This window comes from Elaeis guineensis, chromosome 14 (assembly GCF_000442705.2).
Source record: "Elaeis guineensis isolate ETL-2024a chromosome 14, EG11, whole genome shotgun sequence".
In the NCBI taxonomy this organism is placed as follows: domain Eukaryota; kingdom Viridiplantae; phylum Streptophyta; class Magnoliopsida; order Arecales; family Arecaceae; genus Elaeis; species Elaeis guineensis.
The window spans coordinates 60,357,800-60,374,429 of NC_026006.2; the positions used below are offsets into that span (position 1 = coordinate 60,357,800).

The 16,630-nt window shown below is 36.9% G+C and overlaps 1 protein-coding gene across 1 annotated transcript in view; it reads left to right on the forward strand.

Annotated features, from left to right (window-relative positions):
• LOC105057400 (calmodulin-binding transcription activator CBT) overlaps positions 1–16,321 on the forward strand; it is a 26,151-nt gene extending 9,830 nt beyond the window's left edge. The window contains 9 exon segments of the mRNA XM_073248333.1: positions 2,841–2,929; positions 6,055–6,100; positions 8,634–8,805; positions 9,146–9,280; positions 9,351–9,412; positions 10,688–11,131; positions 12,020–12,738; positions 15,046–15,607; positions 15,834–16,321. Coding sequence (XP_073104434.1) covers positions 2,841–2,929; positions 6,055–6,100; positions 8,634–8,805; positions 9,146–9,280; positions 9,351–9,412; positions 10,688–11,131; positions 12,020–12,738; positions 15,046–15,607; positions 15,834–16,184 — 2,580 coding nt within the window. The 3' untranslated portion in view covers positions 16,185–16,321.
• Positions 16,322–16,630: the final 309 nt, after the last annotated feature.

Consider the following 16,630-nt stretch of genomic DNA (forward strand, 5'->3'; position numbering starts at 1 on the left):
TGCAAAAAAATCAACTCATAGAGGAAATATTCTATATCCAACTAAATAAATAAGAGCGCCCTCATGTAGTATTTTTGTGTTGAGCACCAATAATTTGCATTTTATTAAAAATATCTGTAATATGATTCATTTAATCTAACAACCATGGTTAAACTTCTGCCAAATAAATCATCAATATATGTGGCAATACATGAAAACACTCTTGCTAATCTTTATATCAAAGCTTATGATTAGTTCATAAGAAGTGTCAAATAAAATGGCAGACTGACAAAACTGTGCTGCTCCAGTAACTTATGTTAGAGTGAATAATCCAAGTAGCAAACTAGTTCTTGTTGCAATATGAGCCATTACATGATTCTAGGCTTTGATGCTGAAGTCGTCAAATCATCGTTTCTCTCTTTCAAGAGAAAGGCCTGTGATGATGAAATTTTGTGATGGTGCATAAAGTGATCGTAGCACTGACTGATGAATATCAAATGCATCCTAAAATTCCATGTAAGGGCAACTGAAATGGAGTGACCGAGTAATGGTTCTTGAAGGTATTGAAAAATGCATAAGGTTTTTCATAGTGAACTAATTGCTAGGATTTGGGTGCCAGTACATATTAGTCCATGCCATATGGTATGTACCAAGATTTTCTGTACCGAGCTCTATGGCTCGGCATCAGTTATACAGTACTGACCCGATAAGGTACTGATGTGGTACATGGCTCGATATGATACTGTACCAACATATGGTATAGCAGTTATCTTACTTAGCAACATATACTGTGTCAGTACAGGAGTGTATCATACTAACTTGGCCCATACAAGTAAGCTACCAGTATAGCGCTTGGTATTGAAACTGAAAAACCTGGACATGTACCATATTGGGCCAATTCAAGTATGGTCCATCCATCCATGTTATCATATATCAACTTATGGTGGTCTATGTCAAAAAAGTACACATGCTTAGTTTTTTTGAAATAAGCCTGAGAATGTGATTAGGCACATGATTGACACTAGATGGCATCATGATTGACATGGGTGAGGCACACAATAATTTAGTCCTACAATATGAGGATTAAGATGGTGGCTTATCAAATGTCCAACATGAGTAGATGTCCAAAGGAAGAGATTTTATTTTAAAGAGACCATTCACAAACTGGTGAGACCAAATGTGGCTGACAAGTGGCCCACCACTAGTAGAATATGACATTTTGGGAGAAGTTTTGTGGACATATTGGTAATGGGATTATTGGTTTAGCCAACATCATTAAGTAGACAAGAGGTCTATCTTTTGCCAGAAAAACATAGAACCTTGGGTGAGAAAGCAACCGTGAAATCCAAAAGAGAGTAGAGCAAATGTCCTTTATCTTAGATGAGTTCAATAGATACTACCTTAAATACTATAGAGAAACCAAGGTAGGTTTTAGGGGTGGTAGATGATGACCCAACCTGCCAACCCGACATGAACCGACCTGTGATAGGTTCGACGTACATGATATTGGGTCATAAATAGATTGACTTGACTAAACTCATATATTAATTTGGTCAGATTCAGGTGTAGACTTCTAACCTGGTTAACCTATTTAGATTTGTTTTATAATCCAGTTAAGGCAGGTCGGCCTGTTTATAACTCATTTATGAGGTGTTTACACCTGTTTACAACCAATTATCTGTGTCAAATTGGGTTGAGGGGTTACTGTAAACCTGACTTGACCCAACCTGCTTATTAGACAGGTTATGAGGTTCAAGTTGGGTCACATGTTTATTAAATGGTATGGGTTCAGGTTTGAAATCCTGACCTGCTTAATAAACATGTTGGGTTTGGGTTGCTAGTTTTCCTCTAGCACCTCTTTCTGAACCCAATTAGAACCTGACCCAGCCTGATCTGAGTTTCATTCAAAACTGCTCGACTATGAAACAAGTAAAAATAAGCATACAACTTTCAATGACTTGCACTTTTTGTGTCCCAATGCATGACAGCTCTTGGTATATACAATGTATTTTCTTGATATGGTCAATTCTGGCAGGACATCCAGTGCTTTAAGCCTTATGTCCTGTGATCATAGTATTATAGTCACATCTTGTGTGTAACATAGGAATGAGATTAGACACCTACCACCTTCATTCTACATATATATGTGTAGTGCGTGTACATATATATTCAGGAATTGACTGCACCAATTTTGTTGTTGGATTAGCCAGCAAATTCAGATACCATTGGGCTCTTGAATTGTTTGATTCAAAATTGATACAAAACTTAATTATATACATGAGATGATGAGAATATATGTTTTTTGAGGTATTAATTAGTCTGGGTTGTAGGACTGCTAGTGCTGAAAGTTTGCCTGGAAACACTGCAACGTTAATTAGCCAGCAACTAGTTTAATTAGGATGCATAATTATCAACTGGAGAAGGCGTAGTTCAACAGATAACCTTGAGATTTTATCTTTTTTCTTGTTTTTATCTATTGCTTATTGTGGTTCCTGCAGCCTTTTAAGTTTTAACTTTTTGTTTTTCAGTGATAGCTTGCTTTTTTTCATTCAGTTGTTGTGTGCATAATTTCTTCTTATTTCACTTACCAATTCTTTCTGTCATATGCCCTGTTAATTTGTGTTGCCATCATCTTTCCCTACCTGGGTAGTGTTGCATCATTCATGTATTACGGAACAAGAAACTCAGATGCATAAACTATTATATTTTGTTGTATTAATTCAAATCACCTTGGGTTCTGTCATTTTAGTTTGTATAACATAATCTTATCTTTGGCTTGATCAGTGGTGTAACTTTGCCAATTTCAACATCTGGTTTACAAAGAGACAATCATTGAGATATTCTTCTCATTTTTGTTACAGATTGGGAATGAAGAAAGGATCCATGTTTATTATGCTCGCAGTGACGATGATCCTAACTTCTACCGTAGGTGTTACTGGCTGCTTGATAAGTGCGTAGCTTTTCATGCTTATCCTTTTAAAGTTTATTTTGGGTTTAATAACTTCATATTGAACATAAGCTGTGGGTATACAAGGACAAGATGAGTGCATGTTGTTGAACTTTCGTTGTCTTTCCATTTGGAATTAAACACGGTCACGTGCCGAAGCTAGGATCCTTTGCCCTTGATCAACACCTTCTACAAACCAATAAAGCAATCTATAACGAAGCTGGGGCTCAGAAATTTCAACCATGTTACCAATGAACTTCGCTTTGAGGAATTCTAGATTGTTAAACACTTGGACACAATATGGTGCTGAAGACTCAAAGTCTCAAAAACTTCACAGTGTGGGTGTGAAAACTGATCTATAATTTCTGAATGCCTTGTCAAAAAGTCACTGTTGTAAAATCCTAAATGCCAGACAAAATTTGATCCAAATGGTTGGAGACAAATGTCACAAAACCTTTCTCACTCTCAAGTATTTTGTAACATGGACTACATGTTTTCCATTGTAAAGTTCCACTTGCTATTCAACCTAATTAAAAAATATAACATGAAGCTTATCATATTCTTGAAACCTGTTTCTTTTTACCTGTTATAAAATCATAAGCCCCCTAAATGGAGAAGACCTTTTCCTCTCCTTTTGTTGGGCCCCACAGATGCAGGAAAAATAGGCTTGTACATGTAGGAAAGAGAGCTTGCCATTACCTTGGAAAGTAACGCATACTAACTTCACTACCTAGGCCATTAAGAGTGAAGGGAGATGGAGAAATACATGGAAGGCAGGGAGGACTTGGAGGGATGCACAAAGGGAAGAGAATCAGGTTGAGAACAGGAATACAGAAGAGATTTGTTACCTTAAAATGTGAGGAGGGGAGGGAAGTGGATTTGTAGTTCCATTAGGATTTAGGATGTTGTTATCAAAATTATATAATTTTGCACTTGATACATGACAGTCTGCAAATTAGGAATGAGCATGTAATCTGTAATGATTTGTGTGCATCACCCAATTGGCTAGGTTAACCAGGCCTACGCCTTAAGTTATCATCCTTAGCCTGTTTGCCTAAGTTATATTAACATTCAGACATGAAGAGCATACACGTTCCTTCAGGTTATGGTCTGTCTGGGCGAGTGGCTACTTCTCTTCGAGGCATAGGGAGAGTGAGTTGCAACTTCCTCTTTGAGGCATTAATCCATTAATATGGAGGTTGTGCCAAAGTGAGTGTCATTGCTATTTTTTAAGATCGTAAACTAAATAATGTACATCAAAAGATAATAAATGTAATAATAATGATTGCAACATTAATAATAATAACAACTAACAATTGCTACTTACTACTTAATACCCAATAGCAATAACTAAAACATTTTTAACAACTTTAACATCATTAGTAATATACATATCAAGCTTAGCCATAACTTGCTTCTCGGCCCCAGTTGACTGAATACAAATTGCTTGCATGAGCTTGCATAGGAGCGGGGCATATATGCATCCACATAATGCTATGTAGGATTTGCATATGCTAAGTGGGATTGCATATGTTAAGTGGGCTGCCTGTTTGGCCCACATGCACTGCGAACGCATATGGTAATTGCACATAGGAATGTGTTATGGTTGGGGGATTACATTTGCATATGCAGCTGCATTTCCTGCTGTTGAAACAATGATCCAGATTCTTTTTCATGTGGTCACCTTATGTTCAGCATTCTTTACCAAATCTTGGTACCATTCCATGTCATGATGTGTTTGCAAAACACTTGAACCATGGACTGATGATGTTACAAGAAGGGAGCTTGGTGCTTTGTACTTAGGCATAAACATGCCATATGGAGCAAGACTTTAATTTCAGCAAAAATTGACCTGTTTTAGTTGAGACCAAACCAAAATTAACCTCCAATTTTAGGTTAGTGTTAGGTTTGATAGTTCCAGTAAATTTTGGCCTAATTTCAGTGCTCTCAGTTAATTTTGGCCAAAAAAGAACATGATCAAAAGTTGCCATACATGTCTTCTTTTAAGGTTTATTTGGTGTTTATGTTCATATTGGGTTTGTTTCTTTCTTTATTTAATTATGTAGGTTATTTGGTGTGTATATATATATATATTTCTAAATTTTTTCCTTCCACAAGTTAAAAGAGGATATAGAATAATAAATAATAAATTTAACCCTTGAGAGGCTGAGGTCTTAGAGAAAACCCTTGTTGCAATAATTTACAAGGACTAATCTGAACAACTAGATGCAAGACATTTCACAAAACTTCATTTTTGTATAAAATGAATATGGCATTCTATAACTGAATGTGTATGACTAGGTACCCATTTAACCACAAAAATATTAAAATGCCAAATTTAATATATCCATGAGTTACTTTAGAACAACTAAAGTCCAAAAGATAAAATATATTTTTGTTTATACATGTTCACAGTAGAAAACACCAGTATATTTAATTTCACTTATATGCAATATTAACCTCAAAGTTGTCAAAACTACAAAATAGAGGACCTAGACAACAAAATATACTCTAAAATGTTGTGTGATGATGTTTCTTGGTCTTCTTTGTTTCTGTTTTTCTTATTTTCTGACTGAGGCCCTAGAACATGCAGCAAAAATTCCAAAGCCACTGAAACCTAAACTTATGGGAGTTGGCCAAAACCAAAACCGAGTTTCCAAATATCGATGTAGGGGATGCCTTGCATGTGGCTTAGCATTGACTGGATCAACATTTGAAGAACACTTGACTTCCCTGTAAAGTGGATGATCGCCGGGCTTTCATCTAAATGCATTGTTGGGAAATTTAGGGCGGGCATCAGTTGAATCTGGATCCATGCTTAAAGGGCCTAGGTGCATGTTGGTTCATATTGTGCCTTTTTAGTTTTATTTTTTTTAAAAAAATTCTTATAAGTTTTGTAATTATGATATCTAGTTTTGTTATTTTATGACTATTTCTTTCTAGTTCTATGAAATAGACTGCTGAATGAGATTACATCTGGTGCTGCGCCCAACAGGTTTATTTGAAGTTGATTATGAGTAGTTCCAACATTTTGTTATTGTTGATGTCCAATTTATACTATATTCAAATTATGTTGATATCCTGTAAAGTTGCCAACTGAAATGATACTATAACTGTTTCTTATTCAGGAATTTGGAGCGCATAGTTCTTGTACATTATCGTCAAACTTCAGAGGTTTCTTTCTTTGTATCCTGTCAAAGATCTATTATAATTCTTTGCATTAAGCATTTTTATGTGTGAATAAAAAGTCATCTAACAACAAGAGTTTCCCTTAATAGGTAGATGAAATTCTTTGTAGCATGTAGTTTATTTTGTGGACCTGAATCTTATGACTAAAGAGTACTGTAATTTCTTTTCTTTTCTTTTTTGGAAAAAAATTGAAACTCTTTCAACCTTTAACAAGAAAGTATTTGCTCAAGTAATTCTGCATTAATGATGCTAGATTGCCTTATGCTACAAGGTGAGGTTCTTTAGAAACACAGAAAAAGGTCGAGGTTGGGTACATAACTTAAAGTCCATGCCTTGTGGCCTTATTCTATGCCTCATATGAGATGTGGACTGACAAGCTTGGGTTATAATAATTCCAATGGAAGGAATGGCTTGATTTTTTGCAATATTATGTACGGTATTTTATATCAAGTTTAACATGGTAGGATCCATTATTATATATCTTGGTCTTTATGCAGATTTTAAAGCTTAGTAAAATACAAACAAGTCAGACCACTCTAGGATACATGCGCATTTAGTTTTAAAGCATATTAAGATTTTTAGTACCAAAGTTCAGCATATTAACTAAATCAAGATACAAATTATCCTCTACCTCTTTTTCCCATGTTTTTTTTTTTTTTTCACATATGTTTTATATAAAGTATAATCCACGTAGTATGTGCTTTGCCAAGATATGACACCTTACCCTTTCCCTTATCCTTTTTGTGTTTAAACATTTGGCGGTTTGGCCTCTTCTTTGTTCTATATTTTTTATCTTGTAACTTGCAGACAAGTGGATGTTGTTTTATTGCGTGCAGTGCCATCATGAAAGAAAAAAGAAAAAGGTCCCATGTTCAACGAGAAATGTAAATTACAACTTGAGGTGTTCCTTATATATGCGCTTCTGGATTCCTCACAGTAGCTTTAAGAGTGCTAGATGTTGGTAGGACCACCTTCTCCTAAGGTGACATGTAAAGAATATATTTCAAAGAAATTTGATGAGCCCCAGTGGCATTTAAAAGAAGAAGGGAAAAAAGTTAAAGAACTTAATATTGAATCTAGCACAAAATCTTGGGGATGAAAGGCATAAAACTGTCATAAAAACTTGCACGAAACCCTGGGGATGAAAGACATAAAAAAAGTTTCAAAATGTTAGTACTTAGTTGTATTGTCCAGAAACTTATCGAACTTATAACATAGGACTTTCAGACGTTCAGATACTATACATAAACTAAATATAACCAACCCTGACATTGAAATCCAAAGGACCAGTCAAAATTACAAGTTTTTTAAAAGAACAACATAAACCACCATTAAACTCCTATCAACATGATAAATGAAAATAGTGCTCTGGCATCCGTTATATCTGATTATTAGTGGCTAATATCCAGACTTGTGGTCAAGTTCTTCTTGTGATGAGGTTTCGTATGCAAGAACGTAAGTTAAGCCTTTTGAAATCATAGAAGCTCTTTAGGCCCTTCAGCTATTATGACATTTTATGGTTTTTGTTTAGCATTTTGATATAGCATTTGTGATAGTATTTGGCAGATCTGATGTTAATGATTATTTGAGAGAGAGAGAGAGAGAGAGTGCGCACGCCAAAAATAAACTTCTAAAGGCTTAAACTTATTGTTTAAGAATCTTCTTTCCTTGCAGTTGTCTGGTAGCTGTTTACTTGGGAATAAATAGTTTTTTCTCCAGTTGTTGCTGGATTCTTAGAATACGCTTTTAATTTTTTTTTCTATGTAAGCTTTCTTCCCCTCAAAATCTTTTATTCTTCACTTAGTTACTTTTTTCCTTGGTTGCAAAACATGGTCTTACATTTATGTTTTGCCGTCCCCATTATGGATTTGTTTATGTATATATTGTGCTGCATCAAAATTTGGTGCATGCCATGTTATTTTGGTCATTTGCTTGGGATGTATTGATCATGATATGACAGCATAAAGTTTATACAGCTCCCTCTTGAAAATCTTCATTTGTTACAACTGTGAAGTTCCCACACGATCAAGTGAAGTTAATCAGTTTGCCCAATAATTGGAAGCATGATTCACATGCTTTGTCTCTTCTACATTCTCAATTTGGTTCCTTAAGTTTTTATGAGGCTATTACCATCCTGGATTTCAGATCAGAACAAGTCTTAGCTAAGTTGTGAGCTTCCCAATATGTATAATATAGTGCATGAAATTTCTTATTATAATCTTGGATCACAGATTGTCACACGTTCTTGCTAAATTGTGTAGGATTACTTCTTTACGGCTATAAAATTTGTATTGTCCTTGGATTTGGTTGATAAAGGTTTTCCATTTTCACCATTTTTTTTGAAAATTTTCTACTAGTTTTATCTTGATCTGTTGATTGCCTTGCAATGAAATGACTTTCTGGATTCTGGATGATATCTTTCCAACCTGATGTGGCTGTGAAAGTTAAAATACAAAACTGCCTTGTTTTACATGTTGCACCTCTGATTTATATGTGTTGTCTGGAAAATGCCTTTCAGAACCCACCAACACTGGTGGAATGTACAGATGCTTCATCCTTGACAAACAGGATGCATCATGGTTCTCCATCAACACCAATGATTTCTTCTGGTTCAGCTCGTTCAGAGCTGTCTGGATCTGCAGTTATGTCAGAAGAAATCAACTCGAGGGAGGATCGTGCAATCAACACTGGTAAGGCAAACCCCTGTTGGTCTTTGATGAGTATATCTGCTCAACCTGTTATAATATTCTCTCTCTGTCGAGATAAAGTAGCTCATAACTTGTTTGAAGAATCTCTGTTCATCCCTACTTTTACTTCAAGCTCAATTTTTAAAGTGTTTTATTTTTTGACGCTAGATGTGCCTGATATTATTACAAAAGAAAAAAAAAAAGCCAAACATATATCGTTGGTCCTGGCGTGGTGCTTGATGCACTTATGTTTGTTAATTCACCCTGATAATGCTTTCATGTCGCTGTCGCACAGCGCATCTTGGTTTATATTACATTTCTTCAAATTTTTCTTCTGTTTCAGGTTCTGGTATATCTCTGTCTGACAAGTATAATGAGCTTCGGAATCAAGAGTTTAGTCTTCATGACATCAACACACTGGACTGGGAAGATCTAGTGGAGCCACCAACTTCCACTGTTTCTGTGTTATGTAGAGAAGGTATGACTTATAGGCCATGATAAAAATTGGATTTTTACAACAGAAGCCTGACCATGCTTCCATGTTACAGGTGATGCTCTATCCTCTGTCCAACAGATGCCAGATGGTTTAAGGAATTCTGTAACAATGTAAGTAACATGCTGTACACAATTCTTTGTGGATGCAAAACTTATACAAAAGTATATGTTTGTAATGTAAAAATAGGTCCCACAATTGCTTACCAAAAAAAGGTTCTACTATTAATTTGATGATAACAATTTGTTTAAGGCATGCATAGATGCAACCTCATTCAACAGCATGTTAAAAATGTGAACCCTAATAGACAAGCTTCCGTGGCTTGTTTTCAACATCAATGTGTTCTGGAAAAGAACCATGTTTTCCAAAAAGCACCACAAGATTTCTTTGATTCATTACATCCCTACACCTGTGTTCCTGCAGTGGATCCATAAGATAACAATTTTTTTTTTCAATATTAGAGTAAAAAAGAAAACCTCAAAAGAAAGAAAAACAGGTCCTATTTTCTCACCTTGTTTGCTTCCTTCCTCCTCCAATTTCATCTTTGTGTTTGTCTGTCTTCCTCTTTCCCTTCTTCTTTTCCTCCTCCTCACTTGTCACCCTCAAATGCATCATCAACCTCAGATTCAGTGCAAAATGAATTTGGAAGGATTTTGGAGTGAAGTAGATTCCATCATCTAATAGAGAGAAAATGGTTTGGCTGGGCTTCAACCAATTCACACCTTTGTTGAATAATATTGGTCTGTGCCATGGTTCATCAAATTAATGTAGCATAACATGGCTTTGTTGTTCCATAGATATAGCACAGTATGTCATAATCTAGATTGGTAATTGAAACTTAGTATTAGTAAATCTCATTCCATGCTCCATTACATGATCATCAAGGAGCTAGGTTGGTTGAGTTGCAGTGGTGCAATGGAACTGCTAAGAAGGCAAAAGTGTTTCCATATGCAGCTTCAATTGTCTGTTATCGTCTCATACGGTATACAAATACAGCGGATGTATTGACTATATAGAAACAATTTAATGCCTTAGTATCTAATACCTGTGAAGAATGCTTGACCTTTCATATTGCATTATCACAAGTTGTACTCAAGGAACCTATTTAAGTATGTAAAAGCATTCCGGTCCTTGTTTTGTTGTCTGCTTCTTATCCAAGATATGTTTTATTTCATAGGCTTTAGATACATGTTGCAGTGTTCATGTAAGTTAACTCGCAGCTAGAAAGTGCATAATTTGTTTACCTCGCTCTTGTCTGAAGCTTAAGATACACGAGGAAATTAAGTAGATGATAAGAAAACTATCTATTTGGTCTTTTTTCAACCTTGTATACTCTATATTTTTCTTTTCGTGAGATTTTGCAGTGAAATGCTAGTGTTCATTTTGCCACAGCTTAGCGTTCTTCCATCTCATGATGTGGTTGAGGGAGTACCTTCTTCTGGACATCCAACTGATATTACTAATGATAATGGGATCGATGGAGTTAACTGCAGTGGTTACTTTCAAGCAGCAAAGGATCAGGAGAACCCATCACTGCTGTTCGAGACCATGAATTCAACTATTCAAGAGGCAGATTTTAAATTAGATTCTGCTCATAGCAGTGCAAGCCCAGATATTTTTACTGGTGATGTCTTCCTTACTCATAATAGTTTTGGAGGGTGGAATTCGATGAACGAAGATTCCTTTGGCTTAGTGACTGAGCAACTTGAAGCCTTAAATTCGAGTGGTGACAAATCAAATGCTTTTACAATAATGGACCAGTCCTCAACTACGGAACAAATTTTCAGTATTAGTGACATCTCACCTGGATGGGCTTATTCCACAGAGGAAACCAAGGTTATTTTCTTAATTTTTTAAAGGCATTTGTTTTATTCCTAAAGCTTAGGCACCTTTCTTCTTTTTGAAGATGAAGCCGTTGACAATAACTGTTAGCTGGCATCTTATAAAGTTTTTTAACACCTAATGCGTTTTGTGTAATCAGTTATTTTAATTGCTTGTATCAAGGGTTGAAGTACCAGTACTGGTACAGTATGGCATAGTACAATATGGACACATGGTACACCTCTTTGTGCTGACACAGCATAAATGAGGTGTGAAAGGTGATGTATGCAATACTGTTATCAACCAGTATGTTTTTAACACACTCCCATAACTAGGCTAGTTTTTATATTAGTCCATTGTGAATAGAATGATGTGACTTGGCTAGGTAAGCATTAGAAGTGTTCTAGCACCTGGTTGATGGGAAAAGGAACGAAGCATAACAGTGATGAAGAATGCTTGTTTAAGTATATGAACATCATGATGAAACATAAGAACTGCCCTGACAGATAAGAATTTTTCAGTTGATAAGCGGGGTTCAATCTAAATAGCAAGTATCTGCAGCTTTATGTGGACGTGAAAACTTTCCTTTTTATGGGCTTTTACGGTTTGTTATTCTTGCTAGCCAGTAGAGCACTAAAATGTCATTTGTGGATATGATAATGAACTCTTATAAAACACAATAACCACTGAAAACTTTTTGCTAATAATTATGCTAACAGGAAAGTAATTCTTCAATCATAATTGATATTCTTGAAACCTTGTGTCGCAGAACTGAGATTGATACTCTTCAGATTGATCTTGCTATTGAACGTTTATTGTGTGTATGGTATTTAAACTCGCATTAGCATTTTAATTCTCGTTGCATCTCTTTGTAATATAATGACATAAAAGGAATGTATGCAGGTTCTGGTTGTAGGACATTTCACTGACCCATACAAACATCCAATGACATCCAATATCTATTGTGCCTTTGGGGAGATGCATGCTGCTGCAGAGCTGATTCAAGCTGGTGTTTACCGCTGCACTGCAATGCCACATCCACCTGGCTCGGTGAATTTCTTTATGACTTTGGATGGCTATACACCCATTAGCCAAGTTTTGAGTTTTGATTATCGATCAGTGCCAAGTGATAAGTTGGATGGAGGGGTTACTTCATCAGAAGATGACAACAACAACCTAAAGGGGAAAGAATTTCAGGTGCAGACAAGGCTTGCTCATTTACTTTTCTCTACAACCAACAATATTTCCATCCAATCCAGCAGGACACAATCAAAATCCCTGAAGGAAGCAAAGAGATATGCATCAGTCACATCACCTTTAATGGAAAAGGATTGGATGAATCTGCTCAGGCTAAGCAGCAATGGTGAAGCCTTCCATGTACCAGCTACTAAAGACTTGTTTGAGCTGGTTCTGAAAAATAAATTACAAGAATGGCTTTTGGAGAAGGTAGCTGAAGGTTGTAAAACACCTGCCCATGATAGTCAAGGTCAAGGGGTCATCCACCTGTGTGCAATTCTAGATTATGCATGGGCTGCTCATTTGTTTTCCTTGTCAGGCATGTCTTTGGATTTTCGAGATGCTTCTGGCTGGACAGCGCTACATTGGGCAGCATATTTTGGGAGGTACAATTTCTTCAACATTCAAATTGAATTTAGAAGATGTAATTGCTTTCTGTTAAGCATTTTCTATTGTGTTCACACCTAGGAAAAAAAATTTATATTTTTTGGCAGAGGATCTGATGGTTGTCAAGAAAGCATATAATTATGGAATTTGTTCTTGAGCAGGCAATTGACCATAACATTTTGATGGAATTTGAGTTTTAGACTATTTTTATTGAACTCAAATGGTGGTAGTTCCTTATTTATTTGTAATATCTGAAGCAAGGTTTGCAATTTTTGTACTAGACCCGTTACCAATATCATACTAGTATAGTTTTGGTATGCCTGGTATTGGGGTCGGTTTGGCATACTAAGAATTGGTATGCGTCCTGCAGCGAGTCTCAGTTTGATACTATGGTACGCTATTATGCCTGATATGGAGCGGTACACACCAGCACAATGTGCCTTGATTGGAAGGAAATGGTATATTTACTTAAATGGTATTCATATAAATAATGTTTGTTATCAGTTGTCTCTGTGCCATAGGTTGTTTACAACCAACAAACAACCTCCCATCTCCTCTCCAACACAATGAAATGGTTAACAAAAAGTGTTTTAAACTTTTTTGGGCCTAGCACTAGTCAGAGTTGAGTCTTGTTATTGACATGGTTTGATACAGGGAAGTGTGGTTTGATGCCCTGCCATTTTGCAGGGTAGCCTAGCACACATGCATTCTTTGTGCTGACAATAGTCCAGCACAGATCAGCATGGTGTAACGAGCACAGACCAGCATCGTGCAACACTCAAATTTGCTTATCATCATATGAAGCCGACCATATTATTTGCCAACCATTAGTATTCAAGTTAATGCTACAAGAAATTAGCTGGTTTAACCAGTTAACCTGCATGCTAATTAGTGGGAGAGGACATGTAGGTTCAGCTTTCTGAGTTTGATCCTAAACCTATCTCTCCTATTATATTAGAAGAATTGTAGTGCCATGGGCTTCATCATCCAATATTTTCTCTCCTAATGGCATCAAACTGATCAGTGGTTATTCTCTCACTTGATGGCACAAATAGTGACATCTCTTCCATATGTCGCTCACTTCCAGATAGTTTAGTAGATGTGCATCTGCCTCTTTGACCTCTTTGTGTAAGTTGAGCAAGTCTCACAAGTTTCATCTCTATGTCAATCTACTTAGTGAGGTGGGCATAAAGGGAGTTTAGCAGCTTTATACTATGATGCCTTCTTTGGGGGTTTGAGCTCTAAGCAAGGAACTGGTTTCTTCTTTCTTGTCAAGCTAGGTGCCAGTGCGTTCAGAGGACTGTCAGTGGCTTTTCATACCTAGTGCAAATTTATCCAAATGTTGACTCAGACACCATTTCCATCATAACTGCTTGCTTTATCAGGAGTATGCTATCACTAAGCTTGTAGCTTCTTAGGCTTTGTTCGGATCATCCAACTATGCTCTGTCACTATAATCAACATTATTGACCGTGAAACTTCTTGAGCCGGTTTCACATGTTCATTTATTTTATGTATCTGAAACTCCCCTATCAAGAACTCAGTTTCTTCAAACTTGCTTGCAGCACTTTCTGATGCTTACATGCAGACAAAGTGACCCGTACTGAGCAAAAACATGCGGAGAATGTAATATATATATATACATATAGAATTTGTATATAACAAGAAGAGAAAGCTTGCAGTGTATGGATCTATGTATCCCTTCTTTGATGGCTTGAGGACCCCAAGGTACTGTGAGAGTGGAGTCTCTAATGCATCCCAACAGTTGGCAATGCAACATTTGCTATTTAAATGTGTCTAAGTAGACATAAATTCAATCCTTAAAACAATACTTACCCGATTGTCTTGGCTATGGATACTATTTTAGATTTAGCCAGTTCCATATGTAGCTTTTAGCATAACATGATCATGTGATTATGTTGAACATCTTATGCATATTGTACATGAAATCAAGGATTTAAGTCCCAGCGGGATGTCCCGCGGGATACCTGGACGAGGTACCATCTCATTTGTCGGGACAGGGTCATCCCATTAGTATCCCAGCATCCTGATTGGAACGTCTTGGGATATCCCTTGTCCCAAGTGTCAAGGTGAGGCGGGACGGTAGTGCGTCTTATTTCATAGAAAAATCAGGATAGTCCCGTCCCACGGGATTTAAAACCTTGCATGAAATCTCCCATGACTAGACCAAATTATGGATCATCATGATTGATCTGAATATTCACATGAAATTCAGGTGCTTTAAACATTTGCTTGTTAATTTGCACTTGCTTTTCTAATGAGCATGCATGGGTTTGTTGATTCAGGGAAAAAATGGTTGCTGCTCTTTTATCTGCTGGGGCAAACCCAAGCTTGGTCACGGATCCTACTCCAGAATTCCCTGGAGGATGCATTGCTGCTGATTTGGCATCAAATCAAGGGTTTGAAGGCTTGGCTGCATACCTTGCAGAAAAAGGATTAACTGCACATTTTCAGGCTATGTCCTTGTCTGGGAACATAAGTGCACCCTTGCTACCAAGTTCAACCGACAAATCGAGCTCTGAAAATTTATATCCTGAGAACCTTACTGAGCAAGAACTGTGTCTAAGAGAATCATTAGCAGCCTATCGAAATGCTGCTGATGCAGCAGACCGTATACAGGCTGCATTCAGGGAGCGTGCTTTGAAGCAACAAACAAAAGCAGTTCAGTTGGTTAAACCTGAGATTGAAGCAGCCCAGATAGTTGCTGCACTAAAGATTCAGCATGCATTCCGCAACTACAGTAGACGAAGGATCATGAAGGCTGCTGCACGAATACAAAGCAATTTCCGTACCTGGAAGACTCGAAGGCATTTCCTTAACATGCGTAAACACGCTATCAAGATCCAGGTAATCTTGTGTTTGTGTTTAGGCAATAGAAATTTTATTCACATTGTGAAGTGTAAATATTATTCTCCTCTCTAGTCAATTAGGTTATTGTTTATGTCATTTGGAGGCTGCCATTTGGAAGCAACAGTCCTTGAAATGATGCAGTTAAATTTTTGAAATTGTGATGTGGTAGCTATCATAGCATGCAGCATTTTGCCCATTTGATCTTCTTGATGATCTGATTCAGGCTGCATTCCGAGGTCATCAAGTGAGAAAGCAATACCACAAAATAATATGGTCAGTTGGAGTGCTTGAGAAAGCAATACTGCGCTGGCGTTTGAAGAGAAAAGGCTTACGTGGTGTTCAGGTTGAATCAAAAGAAGCGATGAAAGTGGATTCGAACGAAGAGAGCACCGGAGAGGAGGAATTTTTCAGAATTAGTAGGGAGCAAGCTGAAGAACGTGTGAAAAGATCAGTCATACGGGTTCAGGCCATGTTTCGTTCACATCGAGCTCAACAAGAGTACCGAAGAATGAAGCTAGCCTATGAGCAGGCAAATGTAGTGCTTCCTAACGGAGATATCTTAAATTATTTTTGATTATAAATTCACTTAAAATATCATGATGCCTACAGTCAGATTTTTAAGGTTATAACTCATGAAGGATGCTTAATCATAACGACTTCTGATGACAAACTTGCTCCCTGTCAGATGCTGGGTCCAATATCTGACCAAGTGGGGGCTTGGGTGGTGTCAGAAGTGGCTTTATTTAGCATTGCCCAGTAACAAATCCTATCCTGCCTCTGTTGAAATGGAGTATTTTCTTTCAAATGCACAAATAATTAAAATGTCATCCATCAACCTGAAGCCCTCTACTCCAGTATATGTGAACTGCATTTGAATCTGTTGAGCCAGTTGCATAGTTTGAATCTGCTTCATGCTGAAATTAATATAATGAATGGAATATAAAGTTGGCGTTATTGTGCTTATTATGTTAATTGTGTTTGTCAAATCTAAGTTTCCTTTATTGTGTAATGGTGCAGTTG